This window comes from Orbicella franksi, chromosome 4 (genome assembly GCF_964199315.1).
Source record: "Orbicella franksi chromosome 4, jaOrbFran1.1, whole genome shotgun sequence".
Classification (NCBI taxonomy): domain Eukaryota; kingdom Metazoa; phylum Cnidaria; class Anthozoa; order Scleractinia; family Merulinidae; genus Orbicella; species Orbicella franksi.
Genome location: NC_138148.1, coordinates 17,401,362 through 17,418,026, shown reverse-complemented (window position 1 = coordinate 17,418,026; position 16,665 = coordinate 17,401,362). Strand labels below are relative to the sequence as shown.

At 40.2% G+C, this 16,665-nt stretch overlaps 2 protein-coding genes and 1 long non-coding RNA gene across 4 annotated transcripts in view; 2 read left to right on the top strand and 1 right to left on the bottom strand.

Annotated features, from left to right (window-relative positions):
• Window positions 1–16,665, top strand: part of LOC145484855 (uncharacterized) — a 137,645-nt gene that overhangs the window by 3,507 nt on the left and 117,473 nt on the right. Inside the window, exon 2 of one of the 2 annotated variants that reach the window (XM_081463495.1) lies at window positions 1,477–4,886. The exons of the other annotated variant lie outside the window; for it this stretch is intronic. Within the exon in view, the coding sequence (XP_081319621.1) occupies window positions 1,477–1,575 (99 nt within the window). The 3' untranslated portion in view covers window positions 1,576–4,886. Of the gene's footprint in view, window positions 1–1,476; window positions 4,887–16,665 lie in introns of those variants that run through there. 2 annotated transcript variants of the gene reach the window in all.
• On the bottom strand, window positions 5,626–14,530 carry LOC145484748 (uncharacterized). The gene is made up of 5 exons (XM_081463381.1): window positions 14,233–14,530; window positions 13,046–13,354; window positions 11,645–11,917; window positions 10,252–10,485; window positions 5,626–5,994 (listed from the first exon to the last, which is right to left on the bottom strand). The coding sequence occupies exons 1-5, from the start codon at window positions 14,501–14,503 to the stop codon at window positions 5,684–5,686; spliced, it is 1,398 nt and encodes a 465-aa protein (XP_081319507.1). The 5' UTR covers window positions 14,504–14,530; the 3' UTR covers window positions 5,626–5,683.
• Window positions 14,912–16,665, top strand: part of LOC145484895 (uncharacterized) — a 90,758-nt gene continuing 89,004 nt past the window's right edge. The window contains exon 1 of the long non-coding RNA XR_014049099.1: window positions 14,912–14,977. This is a non-coding gene — a long non-coding RNA (uncharacterized LOC145484895). The remainder of the gene's footprint in view (window positions 14,978–16,665) is intronic.

Genomic DNA, 16,665 nt, shown 5'->3' with positions numbered 1-16,665 from the left:
ATTTGGTGTTGTTTTGAAGGCTTAGTTGCAACATGTGAGACACTCATTTGTGTTTTTTTGAGCCTCTACAGTTCTTTGATAAATTCATCCCAAGCCTGCAAATTATACATACATGTAGACAAAGACATGGAGGGCTGGGTCTGCTGTCTTTTAGGGTTTGGTCAGGATTTTAAAAACTAAATATTCCTCCCAGAGAATAATAATCTTTCAGAAGGTGGCTTAAAATACTTTTTAAAGTATTTTTGGGAGGATGTTTTTTAAAACAACTGCCCAAAGTGTGTACTCCATAGACACCCAGATGCACTTGTAGCTAATAGGTTAGGTCTTTATTATTAAAAACTGGATCATTACATACTGTAAACTTCCAACAGTAACGATCCCCCGAAAGCAGCTACCCCTTGAAAGTAATGTAAAAAAGTCATTGCCTCAAGTAAATCCTGAAATTAGTGACCCCCCCCCCCCTGAAAGTAGCGATCCTCCTGAAATTAGCGAGCCCAGCCGCAGGCCAACTCCACCTACTGGCCAAAAATTACAAGACCAAGGTTTAATACAATGGTATAGTTCTTTCTCCAATCATAGTCAAGTGAAGAGGAAAATGAAGTTTTCTTCGCATTAAAATTTAAAACTCTTCATGTCATTTTCAACAGGAATGTAGGTTATAACGGAAACATTTCAGCTTGAAAAAAATATTGAAAAATTGGCTAAGTGCCCCATGCAGTAGTCGGGTCAAAGCAGGAGTGTGCCTGAGGGTGTGTGGGTGCAAGGAGCTTAAGGACAAGGAATAGAGATTCCTTGTTTCTATGATGTCACTGTCAGAAAAAAGCAGGTGATAAAGGGGCTGAAAAAAGAACTCTGGGAGAAACTTGCACAACTTGTGGCGTACAACAGACAATACGATGTAGACATGTAGAGGCCACCCATATGTTAAGTAACATGAAACTGGAACAATGACGAATTTTTACCTTGTTTTGAAAAAAATGTTTTGGTATGAATTGCCATCTTTTCTTTCGTTAAAAAAAAGCTCAGTTGTACCAACTTTGTGTAACTTTTTTTGCTCCCCACAAGTAGCGACCCTCCAAAAGTAGTGAGCCCCAAAGGCTGCTACTTCCTAAACTAATAAGGGTCGTTACTACAGGAAGTTTACAGTAATGCAATCACAGAGTTTTCATTGGCTTAGCCATCATTATATACAAGCCATTATACCATGTTCTAAATATATGGTAAGCATATGCATGATTTCTTGGGCTGTTTTTTTATTTTTGTTTAGTTTGCTATATTTCTGGGGGCGTTTTTAATAAAACATTTATTCCACTCATGTTTGTTGGATATGAGATGATTATAGCTGACTCAGTGCAAAGCACCTCGTTGGTTATCTACCATCTCATATCCAACATGCTCTCGTGGAGTAATGGCTGAATATACCTTTAAACTTGCATCTGAATAATTTGCTAATGTGGGCATCAAATATTTTTTAAGGACTGCATGGATGAACATAAAGACTGGAGGAAATGTCAGGAACATGTAAAAGCTTTCAAGGCCTGTATTGATGAACAGAACAAACAGAAGAAGGCCTAAATGCTCTGAAGGAGTTTAAGGGATACGTAGACATTATTTGAACATGGTGAGATTCCTTTAGCACATTTGTATGTACCAAGTCTAAAGAGGGATCCATGGATGACAGGCCCATCAACCACTAAAGATGAAGAAGAGCTAGTTTATTGCAATGCAGAGTTTTGCTTCTTAAGAGAGGTTATTGTTATTTTCAGTGTTATTAGAAAACCGGGCTGATGTAATATCCAGTGTCTTTTTGATGACATGAAGATTCTACTGCACCCAGGGTCCTGTTAACCATTACCTAGCTGCAATGACAAACCATGTAATGCTGGCATGGTGAACAGAACTTCTTTGTAGAGGTTCCAAGGGAATTGATGGCACTGCAGCAGAGCTGCTGCTTGTGTATATACCAATGGACGACAGAAGTGTTGAGAGACTTTGCCATTTTGGAGTACTTAAGGTAAATTCCCCCCCCCCGCCATCTCTACGATACTAACCCCTCCCCCCAAAACAGTGTTGAATTTCCTGTCTCTAGAACTTGCCTTTTTCCTGTACAACATTGAAAAGAGGGAGGGGGGGTTGGCTGTCAATGTAAACCGGATTTGAAATGGAATAAATGAAATGTTGCAATTAGCACTCGATTCAGTCAACTGCCTCAACTACTTTTGTCACCCATTGTACCATCCAGAATGAAAATCCATCACAGATCTACTACGGAAAGGATATGGGATCCCTTGCCTCATGTTTTCACACTCTCCTCCACTAGTAGCAGGAAAAAAAGGACCCACCTTCATTCACCCCCTGTTTCCTTTGGGGCACCTCTTCGTTAGCCTCCCCAGCAGATGCTCTTTATGTGCAATGAGTGATGAACACAACGAGCCTCTACATAGGAGGCTACCTCTCCATCGGCTTCTGCATGTGGGACATGATCTGTTTTTAATCCTTTTGCAGATTGCAAATGTAGCTGTAGCTGTAGATGTAGATCATGTAGATGTTATTGTATACCGTCCTCATCAACGATGGGTCAAATTTTATTGGTGATTAAAGGCCCATTTACACAGGCGATTTTTGTCGCGACAACTCGATGCAGCTTTTGTCGCGCTAAAGTTGCATCAAGTTTCAAACATGTTCGAAACCCCTGCGATATCGCGGCGACAAATTCCACTGAAAATCGCACCTGGTTTACACGTGCAATTTTGAAGTTGCAACTTTAGCGCGACAAAAATTGCATCGAGTTGCCGCAACAAAAATCGCCTGTGTAAAGGCTGTCAGCACTGTTACAGTGTTGTGAAAATTTCAAAGATTTTTCCATTTTCTGATGTAATTGCCTCAAGTTCTGAAATGTAGTTAAGACATTCAAGGCAAGATTTCAATAAACAGTAATACGCAACTAAAGAATGAAAAATGGAGAGGATCTAGACAGGTGACTGAATATTTCCCATGAACTCGTTGGGTTCAAGAAGGAAGTAGTGATCTGTCATGCAAGCGCAGAGTTTTGCTGATTTCCCCTCTAATAGACAATAGGCCAATTTTGATATATTAAAATTCTTTCTTGTCTTTGAGGCTTAGGGGAATAAAACAAAAGAAATCGCATTGAGGTTGAGGGATGAATAATTAATTTCTTTTGTTTTGTTCCCCCCTAAGCCTCAGAACCAAGTTAGAATTTTTATATATCCAAATTGGCTTATTTCCTCTATGAGATGTTCCTGCAGGGAAACATGGTTATTGTATTCATCAGAACAAATATCCAGTCTAAGATGATGAATACAGCTACCATGATTCCCTGCAGGCACATCTCATGGAGGGAATTTTAAATTGGTCGTTTGCTGAATGGATAAAATTTGAAAGTTATTGTGAAAAACAAATGCACCACATTTTTTTATTGTTCCCTTGAGTTTTTGAATAGTTTAAGGCGTCACTTGTGTGGTCTTTAAGAGTGCACACCATGGCCAAGGAAACATTGCACTTATGGTAATAGACTTAAGGAAAATCTTCAGTCCCAACCGAGGAAAGCGGGAAGAGGTTGAACACAGGGAAATGCACAAATACAAAGTCGGTCGCAGGCTTTTTATTTACATCCTCAAATAGATGGAGACGGTTTTCATTTGAGTGTCGGCAATCCATTGGTTTGAATCGACTACGCTGCACGATTGGCTTAAAAAAAAACTCGCGCCACTTTCTCATCTAATCAGAAGTAAGACCAAAACCAATCGTGGCTCGTTCGCACTCTTTTACCCGCGTTTCGCGGCAGCTGCATGTAATTACCAGAAGTTTTGATTGGTTCACTGTACTGTCTGTATCCTTTGTGATTGGCTAGAGTGATTACTTTGGTTTTGCTTTTTCGACACTCAATTGAACGCTACAAAGAGACCAAAACAATCACAACTAGTTGTAACTGGACTGACTACAGCTGTTACTGCGGTTAATGTGACAGTTAATGTTACGGGATCGCCGCGAAACCAATTATCGCGTATATTTTCCACGTTTTAAAGATTTCAGGCTCTAACAAGATATAACAAGACCAATATATTTTTTACGACTACTTTTTTTCTTCTGTGGAACAGTAAACATATAACTATTGAAAATGAGCCCTTTTTCGGAGATCCTAGTTCAAGCGGAAAATTCACTTTGCGCAAGATGTCATATGTTAAATGCGGGTGGAAACACTAACGATTGAAGAATTCCAGAAGAAGTTTAAAATCAAAACAAATTATCTTTACTACCTTCAATGAAGTTCTGCCATTCCATCGGACTTAGGTCCGTCCATACTACACTGGAGAAATTTGAAAACGCAGCTTTATTTCTACGGTTAGCCTTACGTCCACACTAATCCGTCAGGAAAACGCTTTTTACAACAACTGCAGAAATTCTCGCGCTACTTGGCTAATTTTCATTGTCAATAAGCGGACAGACACGTGAATTTATAATTTATGGCATGTAGTTTTGCAAAAAACAAGTTGACGGCAGTGTTTGATTCGTCTGTCTTGTTATTGACAATGAATCTCGATCCACAGCTACTTTGACAATGTTATGACGAGATTCATGATCAATAACAGGACAGACGCATGAAAACCTGGTGTCGATTTGTTAACTTCAAACCGGAGGAATTTGAAAACGCCGGCGTTGAGTTATAGTGTGGACGGAGAGCATTTTGAAAACGAAGCTTCATCACGATAAAAATGTGATTTTTCTTCCCGAGTTTACCTCAAAATTTTAATCCAAAATGACCCCTCGGTGATTGTTGTGTCTTCAAATTTCGTACAGTACTTATGTCAAAGATATTTCTTTCTCAAAGAAAGAAGTAGCTAATAGTTGTAAAAATAAGGTTAATTTGATATGAATAAACACTAATAACTGTTTTTGCAGCTTCCCGTTTTTTGATAACGTCTAACTAAGGCTGGTTGAAAGGTCCAAACTAATTTGCTTCAACTGAGCTACGAAACACGTTTTAATATTCAGCGAAGATTGTAATGTTTCCTTTTAAAGGAAAAGACAATTATCAAAGAAGATTGCTTTCATGATACCTGAATTGTGATACATATGAACGTGGAAAGTATTTCTCATAAATCTACTATCACGAGTTTTATCCGTAGTGTCCGTAGTGACACCCCCGAAAATAACGTTGAAAATTTGTGGCCGCTAATAGATTTCAACAGTAGCGACCCCTGTCCCCCGTAAAGTAGCGAGCCTTCCCCCTTCCCGTACCCCGAAAATAGCGAGACCAAGGTTCAATTGTAGATTTATTTTCCAGTCAATAGTGAAGTGAAAGTAACATAACGATAATAACGATAATTTCGACTCTACAATAAGGGAAGGTATATGGAGCAAAACATAGGGAATTGAGGGTGTCGAAAAACAATTAAAAAAAAAAAAAAAAAAAAAACGGGAAGTAAAATTATAACACACGCAATATTTCAACGTAACATGTTAGACATACAACTGATCCTTGTCGAAAACTTGTTGCCCAAGTTTGGTCATCCGGTTGCAGTATGTTCCACGATGTTAGATGGTGCAATGCTCTGGAGTAGCAAAAGTTTCCATGCCCAAGAATGCTGCAATGTATTGCGTTGAAATCTTCCGTACGTTTTGTAGGGTGCTTAGATTAGTTTTAATGATTTATTATTATTTTTCAGTCGCGGAAGAAGACCTCCACCTCATCGGGTGTGAATCTGTAAGTCCCAGCCAGGATTGTGTTCGTGTCTTGTACTCCACTTGGAACAGAGTAATATTGCCCAAAGCTTGTGTATGAATTAGTGTTACTATTTACATTGTCAGCGATTAAGATGTCAGCCCCTCCACCAAATATCGGGCCATAAGCTGAGCTCCTGTAAATTGCTTTTTTCGGGTTCGTCAACAAGCTCTTGAATGGTCCACGACCTTCTTTGTTGCGGAGTGAAAATATGAACGCATTGGAAGTGACACCGTATCCACCGCTGGACTCTAAAGAGGAATATATAAAGTTGAATAAGAATCACAGTTTAAGCAAAGAAACTTGACGACCAAATCAGGACAAAAAGCAATTTCGTATGCTCCGTCGATCCTATATACAATAATCTTTCATCTTAAGCAGTTCTCGAAGTTACTGTCGTTTCAGAATTTCAGATTCAAATCCGTAATTCATGATAGACGAAATACCTTCTGAACATCATCCAGAAAAACTGGAAAGTACTTTTTTTCCCTTTTATATCCATAGTGATTTATAACATAAACGGGTAAATAGTCTTGTCATAATCATAAACAAGGTTAAATTTTTGTCTGTGATATAGGATTATCTCGATCGTGATTGGTTCTCCGCGCGCCTATCTGTAACGTAATCGGCGCGCGATCACGTTGGTGTCCAATTACAGGTATCCAATTAAAACCAGTGGTAATTACATACGTGTAATTGGATACTTTCTATGATCAGCTGCAGAAAACACTGGACGCGGTTCTTAGACATGATATGCTGTTGGTAATGGGAGACTGGAATGCCAAGGTGGGAGAGAGGCAGGAGGGTGAGAACGGCATTGTTGGGAAGCACGGTTTAAAGTGCGAGAGAAATGACAACGGCGACCGCTTTGTGACCTTTTGTGCATCCAACAATCTCGCTATAACATCAACCATGTTTCCCCATAAGGATGTACATAAGTACACATGGACCTCCCCAGACGGTCGGCATCGAAACCAAATCGACCACGTGGCAGTCAGATCCCGGTTTAAAAGGTCAGTCCAGGACACAAGGACTTACAGAAGAGCCGATGTGGGAAGTGACCACAACCTTATCATAACTAAGGTCAAACTCAGGTTAAGCAACACAGGAAAGAAGCAGGGGAGAACTATCAGATACGAAGAGAGCAAACTGAGAGTACCTGAGGTTAGACAGCAGTTCCAGATCGAACTGAGAAATAGATTCAGCATCCTCCAGACACCAGATCAGAACGACATGGACACAGATGAACACCAGAGCAACGAGCCATCTGACCCAGCTAACAGGATAGAGCAAAGGTGGCAAAGATCAAGAATGCCTATACAGAAGCAGTAATGAATGTACTGGGGCGCAGAAAGAAGAAGTGTCAGAGCTGGATCAGCACGGAAAGTTGGAGAAAGATCGAGGAGAGGAGGAAGCTAAAGAGAAAGATAAATGACGCAAGATCAGAGAGGCTGAAGAACAAACCCCGAAACGAGTACAGCGAGAAGATAAGGAGACAAAGAGGAGCCTCAGGAAGGACAAAAGAGACTGGGTAAACAACGTTGCGCAAGAAGCTGAAGACGCTGCACGACAGGGGCAGATGAAAGGAGTATACGAAGCAACTAGGAGACTCTGTAACGAAGGGCCAAAGAAGGTAGCAATGGTGAAGGGAAAAGACGGAAGGTTACTGACCAAAGAAGATGAGGTCAAAGACAGATGGCGAGAGCATTTTGTGGAGGTCCTGAAAAGGCCAGTTCCAGAAGTAACTGCTGAGGTAGGTGCAGGAGACGAACGAGGTGAATGACAGTATTAACACAGGAGCGATATCAAAAGATGAGATAAGGAGTGCCCTGGTGGACATGAAGAGTGGCAAGGCACCAGGTATAGATAACCTTACGGCTGACCTTCTGAGGGCCGACACCGATACTACAGTAAACGTCCTAGATGATTTATTTAACACCATATGGGAAGAGGAAAGAGTTCCAGAGGACTGGTGCGGAGGGCTCATCGTCAAACTCCCCAAGAAAGGGGATCTAACGACCTGTGGAAACTGGAGAGGTATCACCCTCATGTCCACTATAGCCAAGGTGATGGGTAGAATTCTGATCATGAGGATTGCTGCCGGGACAGATGCAGAATTGAGAAAGGAACAAGCTGGATTTAGAAAGGGAAGGAGCACAACAGAGCAGATCTTTGTGTTCAGGAACATTGTTGAGCAGGTAGTTGAATGGAACTCTAGCCTTTACCTGTGCTTCGTGGACTATGAGAAGGCTTTTGATAGCATACACAGAAGTACTCTCTGGAAGATCATGAGGTGCTACGGAATACCACCTAAGATCGTGAGAATGGTGCAGGTGATGTACACTAACTTCACAAGTGCAGTGGTTGATGGTGACGGGAGGACAGAATGGTTCGAGGTGAAGTCGGGTGTCAAGCAGGGATGCAGTATGTCTGGGTTTTTGTTCCTCTTGGTGATAGACGGGGTAATGAGGAGAACAGTTGCCCATGCAGGGACAGGCATTAGTTGGAAGATGACAACTATGCTAGAGGACTTAGACTTCGCAGACGACCTGGCTCTCATCTCAAGCACATACACACAGATTTAGAAGAAGATTGACCACCTGAATAGGAACGGGAAGGGAACGGGCTTGAAAATCAGCACCATGAAACTCATGAGGATAAATGCAAACAACAACAATGCAGTCGTAGTTGATGGACAGCCAGTAGAGGATGTGGAGAGCTTTGACTACCTAGGAGCAAGAATAACCAAGCGCGGAGAGGCTGAGGACGACATCAAAAGCCGCCTAGGCGAAGCTAGAGGAGCATTCAACAAGCTGGTTAAGATCTGGAGGAGTGGGCAATTGAGCAAAAACACCAAGATAAGAATCTTCAAGTCCAACGTCATAGCAATGCTTCTCTACGGGTGTGAAACCTGGAGAATGACCAAGAGGGATGAGGCAAAACTAGACACATTTCTACACAAATGTCTACGGAGGATGCTTATAATATACTGGCCAATGAGGGTGTCAAATGAGGTTAGGAGACGGGCTAGGACGTGCACCATCAGTGAACAGATAAGGAGGCGAAAGTGGCGCTGGATAGGGCATGTACTGCGCATGGACCACCATCGGCAGAATCCGCGCATTGCTTTAACCTGGGCACCAGAGGGAAAGAGGAGCAGAGGGCGACCTAAAGAGACATGGAGGAGAACTGTGGAGGGAGAAAGACAGAAGATGGGTTTTGCCACCTGGACGGAAGCTGTCACTGCGGCGAGAGACAGAGTAGAATGGAGGAAACAAGTCAATGGCCCTATTCTCCCAGAGGAGAGCTAGGAATTAGTAATTGGATGCCTTCACCATTCGCACGTCAATTACGCGCGCTTTAATTTCTTTCTTTTTAATATTTCCTACAGTTATGGAGGGCGCTTCCCAATTTTTGGGCAAAAGAAGTTCTCAAAAGACTTTTTTAATTTCGAAATTTTGTTATCGATACGATCAATGAGTAATTAGACCTCTTGTCGTACAATTCAGGGGGTAATCGTGCTCGTAATTTCAAATCGGCCTCGCGCGTTTGTACGACACGAGATCCAGTTACTCAACTCTTTATTTTTTATACGAATATGTTTTATAAGATGTTAGGAAGAAGTTAGGCGAGTGCCAAGATATCAGGCTTTAACGGCCTGCAGGCTGGCTCCAAAATTACTGTAACACCACTCAGTAGAACCTTGATTGCAGTCCGTGGATCTTTTACATTGATGAGTGTGTGGCTTTCTATGAAATAAGTTAAGAATTAACTAAAGCGGTAGTAAATTTTAGGTATCAGTGAGTAAAATAGATTGAAACTGCCCATACTAAACGCATCAGTGTTAACACCTCTATGATTGTCTTTGATTACAACATTTGTCCAACATTGATCTTGGCGGCCATCTTAGGAGAAGTGTCCCGGTTCGCAATGGGTGTGCACATCTGTGTCCACAATCGTCATTTACACATTTCAGTTATGAAATCACTCCTATATGTCCAGACTTTCAAAACACGGTATGTGCTGCGTTTGCTTGAATGCAAACGAATTAAGAAGGATTACTGTTTTTAGCACATGTTTTTTTTATCACTTTTAAGCCATGGTTAACTATAAGGATTTTTCTGCAATGGTGTTTGGCTTACAGTGTTCATGATGAAGTTGCTCCGCACAAAATGTATCGGCCTTGAAAGGGAAAAATGTCCGTTTTCCTAATTGTAGAGAAACCCAGTTCATTGGGGATTTCACCAGGACCAAGAAAACTGCAGTATAAATTGTCTACCACGGTGCCCTTTAGGCGGGTACATTTTGTAAGCCCGACAGTGCAATTCACTCTGAAGGAATTTTTTTCTTTACTTCTTCTTTGCACGATTTTTAGTTTCAGTCACCCTCCCTTGCTTAAATGTTTTTTTTTTTTTTTTCGGTATTTCGCCCACCCCCATTACTTTTCTAATGGTCCGTCCCTCAATAACCTATAATTAAAGAAAACACCCGTGGAAATTTATATTTACCCCAAGGTATATCAGTGTATCCTCCAAACACGTATTGTCCCTTTTTGATGATGGTAACCGTGTTTCGTTTCCCATCACACCCGCTGTGGAATGTACTTGAAGCCCAGCCGTGAGTGGAAGCGCGGTAACACAGCACCCAACTAGGGTTGCTTCCAACAGCAGGTGTTAGGAATTCATGAAGGCGACTTTCATAAAGGGCATTTGCTGTTATTATCGCCGAATTTTTCCAGAAATCTGGAATTTAAAAAAGAAAAACAAAGACAGGTTTAGCAAAATGTTATACAGTCAACAAGAGACTTAAAAGTTTCCGTAAGTAAAACGTCTGAATCAGTACCAGGGTCTTAACAAAATCACTTCAACGGCTCAAGAAGACCATCTCCCAGCTACTGTGAGAATGTTCATCAACCGCTTACACTATATATGGCCATTTTGCAGAAAGAAACACCAGACTGTCAAGATAAAAACAAATTAACTCGAGTTTGAAAATTAGCTGATTAATACGTGATCAATATAATTAAGGTGATTCCTTTGAATCTAAAAATGACATCTCAATTCAAGTTAAAATTTAAAGACCCTACTAAAAACTTGCAACATCAGCTAGAAAAGACAAAAGCCAAGGGTTAAGTAATAGTTGAAAATCATAAACTAATACGGATGGGTAAATTAACTGATGTATGTTTCATAATTAAGGCGTACAATTTTAGGCGTCACTAAGTGTTTCTTTTTTTTTGTTCGCATGCTTTGCTCTCGAAAGCACAATTATAACTTTACCAGTACTGGGTAAGTTCACATTTCAGATAATTCTGATTGACATTACATGCGTTAAAATTGGTTTACGCTACAATCAAGAAAATAATACATGGCTCACGACCACGTGGAAAGGATTATGTATCTCTCTATCGAGCTCAATTGTAAGAAAATGGGGTTATTTTCCCAATGTGTGCGCCAATTACACCACAAGGATGCACAGCGAAACATTAGGGTATCATCCGAAATGAAAAACAAAAAAAATGATTTCTAATAACAGCGGGAGTTTGTAAATCTCGATCTGGCCATAAGATGCCTTTTTTAGCGATCCGCTAATAGTAGTGATAACAAAGGCTACTTAAGTTGAGCAGTGTAATTCAAAAATACAGGGAAGGCTAAACTACCTGTCGACTTTCAGCTTAGCTGGGGAGTCTGCGTAGGTTACTGTTTTAGATGTTTCAATCAGTGAAACAATAAATAATTAAAATAAACAATATTAGTTCCCAGGTACTGCTACACACATGTTGCGCACGTTATCGCACCCTAACAGTTCGTAGCTTCACGATTAAGACCCAGCTTCTTGAGGACTAAATTGGGAGATATTCTGGGACAAATACGGTTTAGATCTATCTTCATCGGTACTCACCTGGTTTGACATAATTTAAGGTTGTCAATGCACTAACAGATCCCAACTTATTCGTGGCTTTACACCGATAAGGACCAGTATCTTGAGGACTAAAGTTGGAGATATTCAGTGTACCATTGATAACAGTGATTCGACCTTGTGGTAGCGGTACAAGTCCCCTTGACCATACAATTGTCGGTGGTGGATAACCAAATACTCGACAGGAAAGAGAAGCTGTGGAATTTGCTGTTACTTTTAAAACACTATCAGGAGTCTCAAGGAATTGTGAAGGAACTGGACGAAAAAACAAACAAACAAATCAGTAACGATTGAAACTATTAGACCAGATTAATATTTGTTATAGTTCTTAGTTACTACGCGAAACTACTTCGAAACTAAAAGCAGTGACGGAAATAGAATCGATATTATAACTTGGAGATTTCGCATTGGTGTCTTCCCGCCTAAATTCACAATTGACTATGAGACTTTTTTGTTTTGTTTGTCATTTCTGCCACTCCTTTTAGTCTCGAAATATGTGTTACTATATCCACCACTATATAATATTGTAATTTTATTTTTTAAATAAGTAACATTAAACCTGAAGAAGGCTGGTCTGGCCAGCCGAAATATTGTTTTAAATATACCACATTGTGTCAAACTTAACATACGGTCACCAGACTTGGAATGTAAACATTGGACAGAAGTCCAACTTTTTTCACAACAAAATTCACAGCGCATGTCAGGTTATGATGTCATAAACGACGACGTCACACCACACCACACTGCTAATTTTAGACTCGTAAATTCTAACACTTTTTTAATGTTTTCGAAAGACAGAAACAAAAGTAGTTGAGAACTGAAAACAAAAAATCCAAAGCGATACGATTTTTAGGGACATTAAAAAACAATATAGTTCTGTGGGGAGCCAGTGAATATATTTAAATTATTATATAAAAAAAAAATATTTGTCATACTGAGAAACAGTTTTCAGTACATTATTCCACTAGTCATGTACCCGTTCGAATGATCTACTTTGTGGTATGAAACTATAAACTTCATGGACCATGTGTATGTGACGGCATCAAATATGACGTCATAAGTTGACATTTTGTCGCATTTTTTTAAACTGAAATGGTCAAGACAGAAATTCAAGGGTACGAGAGAAGTTTGGCGAAAAACGCAGCAAAGCTAGTGTACTTAGACGTACTTAGCGTTTTAAGGGGCTTAAATCCCTAGTGTGGCGGGGTCTGCTAGTTGCCCGCCCGCTTTTTTCGTCGTACTGACCGAGAGCCTGGAACAGACCAGTAAATGCACCACAGAATGAGCGTGACTGACTCACGCAAACTTTTTCCTAACAGACGAAAGTGCTCCGCTTAGCAACGCTCTACATAAAAGGCATATCACAATTATTAAATTGATTACCTTGTACGAAAAGTTTCACAACCTTCTTAGCTTGTCCCAAGATATTTGTAGCCGTGCAAACGTAACTCCCCGAGTCATTGTAACCAGCACTCTTGATCTGGAGCTTATTGCCTTGGACGTCCTTATTCACCTGTCCTGTGACACTCGTTTTACTCCAGGATACGCTAGGCTTTGGATTACCATCAGCTGAGCAGTAAAATGTGGCGGTCTGGTACTGAGTTACAGTGAGTGAGGCAGGGGATACAATCACTTCTGGAACAGATATGGACCCCCCTGCATCACCTTTAGGTCCCGGATGTCCAGGAGCTCCTGCAACAGAAAACTGATGACTCAATGTAAACAACGACAGACGTTTAAAGCTAAACTTAGGCTTTAATGTATATAAAAAAAGTGTGACAGGAATTTGAATCGCTAAGTTTCATTTGTTCCTTAACCTTTTCCCTTCTCGGTGCCATTTCCTCGGAGTATAAGTTTTTCACTTACAGTAGAAATTTCGAATAACGTACATAGCGCTAAGACAACGATCATTTGATTTGTTCTATGCTAGTTCTTTGTGCGCTAATAGTCTTCTTCAAATGACACAGTGTATTGTCATTTATAATCATTTGTTAGTTCGTTATGTCAGAAAAAGCCAAGATACAAAGAGCACAGTAGTTTGGCAAATGTTTCGTCACCGGCCGAGAGAAGGATTCTGGATTGAATAAAGACTTTATTCAAAAATTTTTGCAATGTTTGCGGTTTTATGTTTTTTTTTCTGATGTTTTAAATCAACTTCGGAGCTGAAAAATGCTTCAGTTGACATTCAACATGGGGTATCCAAGACAGTGGACATTTTGAAATTAGGGGTTTCTTAGGTGTGATATGACTACATGAATGACACGTTATTCAACAAGTTTTTATATTTCATATGCCATATCAATTTGATCACGAGTGATTACTTAAGCTTTTAGAAATACTTAAGACGCTAAGCGGAGAAGGCTGGGGGAGAAGCAAGGCATAAAGACCCCCCTCCAGTATCATGAGCGTAAAAAATAAAAAAGACAAAAACTCTAAAAAGCGTTTAAAATAAACCTGTATTGAAAACTTAGTTTTCTTATTTTCTAGTTTTTGTTTTGACCGAAGGTCTGACGAGCTCTCCGTTAGAACATAGCATCAAGGGACAGGTCACGTGACTTAATCTTAAATACCTTTTTCGCCCTTGATTCCAGTACTTCCTTTTGGTCCTCGTTCACCGCGAGATCCTTCGATCCCCTTTGGTCCGGGGGGACCTGCCACGCACACTTTGTTAGGAGAGAGACAGTAAGACTCCACAGATTTCTTAACAATGGAGGTTACATACTTTTTGATCCCGTCACTCATTTCTTGAATGCCATCAGGATACTGGCGGTCTGGTTTTAAGCTGCGTCGTGAAATGTGACGGTTGGACTTTATGTCTATGGAAAAATGAAATGTTGGCATTTATGTCCGATTACCTATAGGTAACTGATTTGCACATGAAACGGTGAGAGGGGGGAGAGAGGGTTGGCCAATTAATAGAGGGGGTAAGTTTCTAAAGAAACTGGCGCTGCGTCGGTGGGGAGTGTAACAAGATAATTTGGTTTTATCAACTGGGTTGATAATGTGAATTGGCCACCGTAAAGAGATTTGAAAGCTGACGTTTCGAGCGTTAGCCCTTCGTCGGAGCGAATCGAGGAATTGTGGGTTGTGTGTAGTTTATATACAAAAAGATGGAGCTACGCTATTGGTTCATGCATGGTAACGTGAAAAACAACAGAATAAATTAGTTGAATGAAAAGCGTTCGTTGATACCGTGAGGATTAAGAGTGCCGATTTGTAAAATAAATTTTTGTTCTAGAGTTTTGCGGCTTTCCGTACAATGTACTTCCTTGATGTAGGGAAAGGATGTTGCTTAGAATGATTGGGGAGATTAAGGTGTCTCGCGACCGGTTTAGCTTTTTGACGTTGAATTGTGAAGTGGGATATGAAGCAATCGAATTTCTCTTAACACTCGCGAAAACTATACGTGATCTTGACAGCGGGTCCAGACTGGCAAGTAAATAACGAATATCTGCAGTATTACATTGCGGAAAAATGTCAATCAGGAAAGGATTGAGTTATCAGGACTTCTGAGTGAAGTTATCAGGTGTTGCGAACTAAAATTAAGCGTTTCAATCGACAGATCCCTTTAGGCTCTAGGGGGCATTATGTGTAATCAGGTCAAGAATGTAAAGAAACAAGGCGGCAAAAGATACGTTTTTCTTCATATTTCCCCTTTGAGTTTATTTTTCGAGAAGAAACTTTTGCTGTAGATAGAGAAACCCCTTTTTCTAGGTTTACAAGCGTTTTTGAGTCGATTGAGCAAAGCACTACCCTACTTCTCAGAGTATTGGAGATGTTATTTTTGTGGCTTGAGTGGCTAAGACTTAATCAAATTATTCGGTTTTAACTGTAAAAAAATTCCTACGCCCTCAACAATCACTCGATCGGCTCAAAAACGCTGGTACAACTAGAAAAGGGGTTTCTCCATCTACAGTATATGTTTTGTCTCCAAATGTGAAATCAGAACGGAAAGATAAAGAAAAACGTATGTTTTACAGCTTTGCTTCTTTGTAAATTTGCACGGATCACCCATAATGCCCCTTAGAGCATGAGAAACAGTAAAACTTAAAGATACCTTAAATGGCAAAATAGAAAATTAATTAGATCTGAAAGAAATAAAACAAAACAAAACAAAGCGGTGGAAGAATACTATTGTTGGATACTACAGTTCATGGCTGAAATGAATATGTCAGTCCCTGACGCCCAATATATTCCGCTGTGTCGAGATCTGAGTAACCACTGGTCCGTGTCATGGATGCAACTGAAATCTATTTCTTAAGCCATGTTTTCTTTATTTGACGTTTTAGATTTCCCAAGTCGATAGTAGTGTAATCACAGTTTGTTCAGTTTGGATTTTAATTTGCTCCAGTCGTCTTTGGTACTTAACATATCCACCGCAGAATTCTTCATTCACTGTTAACACCAAAGCGAAAATTAGGATCCTTTGCTTAAATGGAGCATAAGGTTGAATAACAATACTTTACACATCCTGAGCCTCGTACTCACGTTTCTAGACCAAGGATTTTACACATGAATCGTGAGGCTTAAGAGTGTAAAATTAAATTTAGGCGCGATTTATGCAAAGGGTCTATACTCTTGGACTGAACTCATCATTTTGATCAGTCATAAACCGGATAAATAACCACACTTTAAAAAAAGAAAGAAAAAAAAAACATCAGCGCGCGGACAAAGTTTCAATTTTATGTTCAAGCTCGATGATACAATGTACTGTAAAGTTCTACTTGAGCAATGAAATTCAACAGCTAAAATTGTAAACCAATTTAACTGCTCTAGTGTTAATAGTGCTGGGTTCTGTAGGAAGATTCTACTGGACTCGGGATTCCTGTGAACCATTACCTAGCTGCAACGATAAACTATGTAACACTGATAAACATAACGTCTTCATACAGGTTCCAGGGTAATTGATGGCAGCAAAGCTGCTGCTTGTGTACGTACCATCCAGAATAAAAATCCATTGCAAATCCACTCTGGAAAAGATATGGGATCCCTTGCCTCATGAT

What these genes read in the sequence shown, in the direction of transcription:
- LOC145484748 (XM_081463381.1), bottom strand. Translation starts at nt 14,503, where the DNA reads ATGCCAACATTTCATTTTTCCATAGACATAAAGTCCAACCGTCACATT. An exon ending in CTTAAATTATGTCAAACCAG is followed by an intron (nt 10,486 to 11,644) that starts GTGAGTACCGAT and finishes TTTAAATTCCAG; the next exon opens with ATTTCTGGAAAAATTCGGCG. An exon ending in ATACACTGATATACCTTGGG is followed by an intron (nt 5,995 to 10,251) that starts GTAAATATAAAT and finishes ATTCCTCTTTAG; the next exon opens with AGTCCAGCGGTGGATACGGT.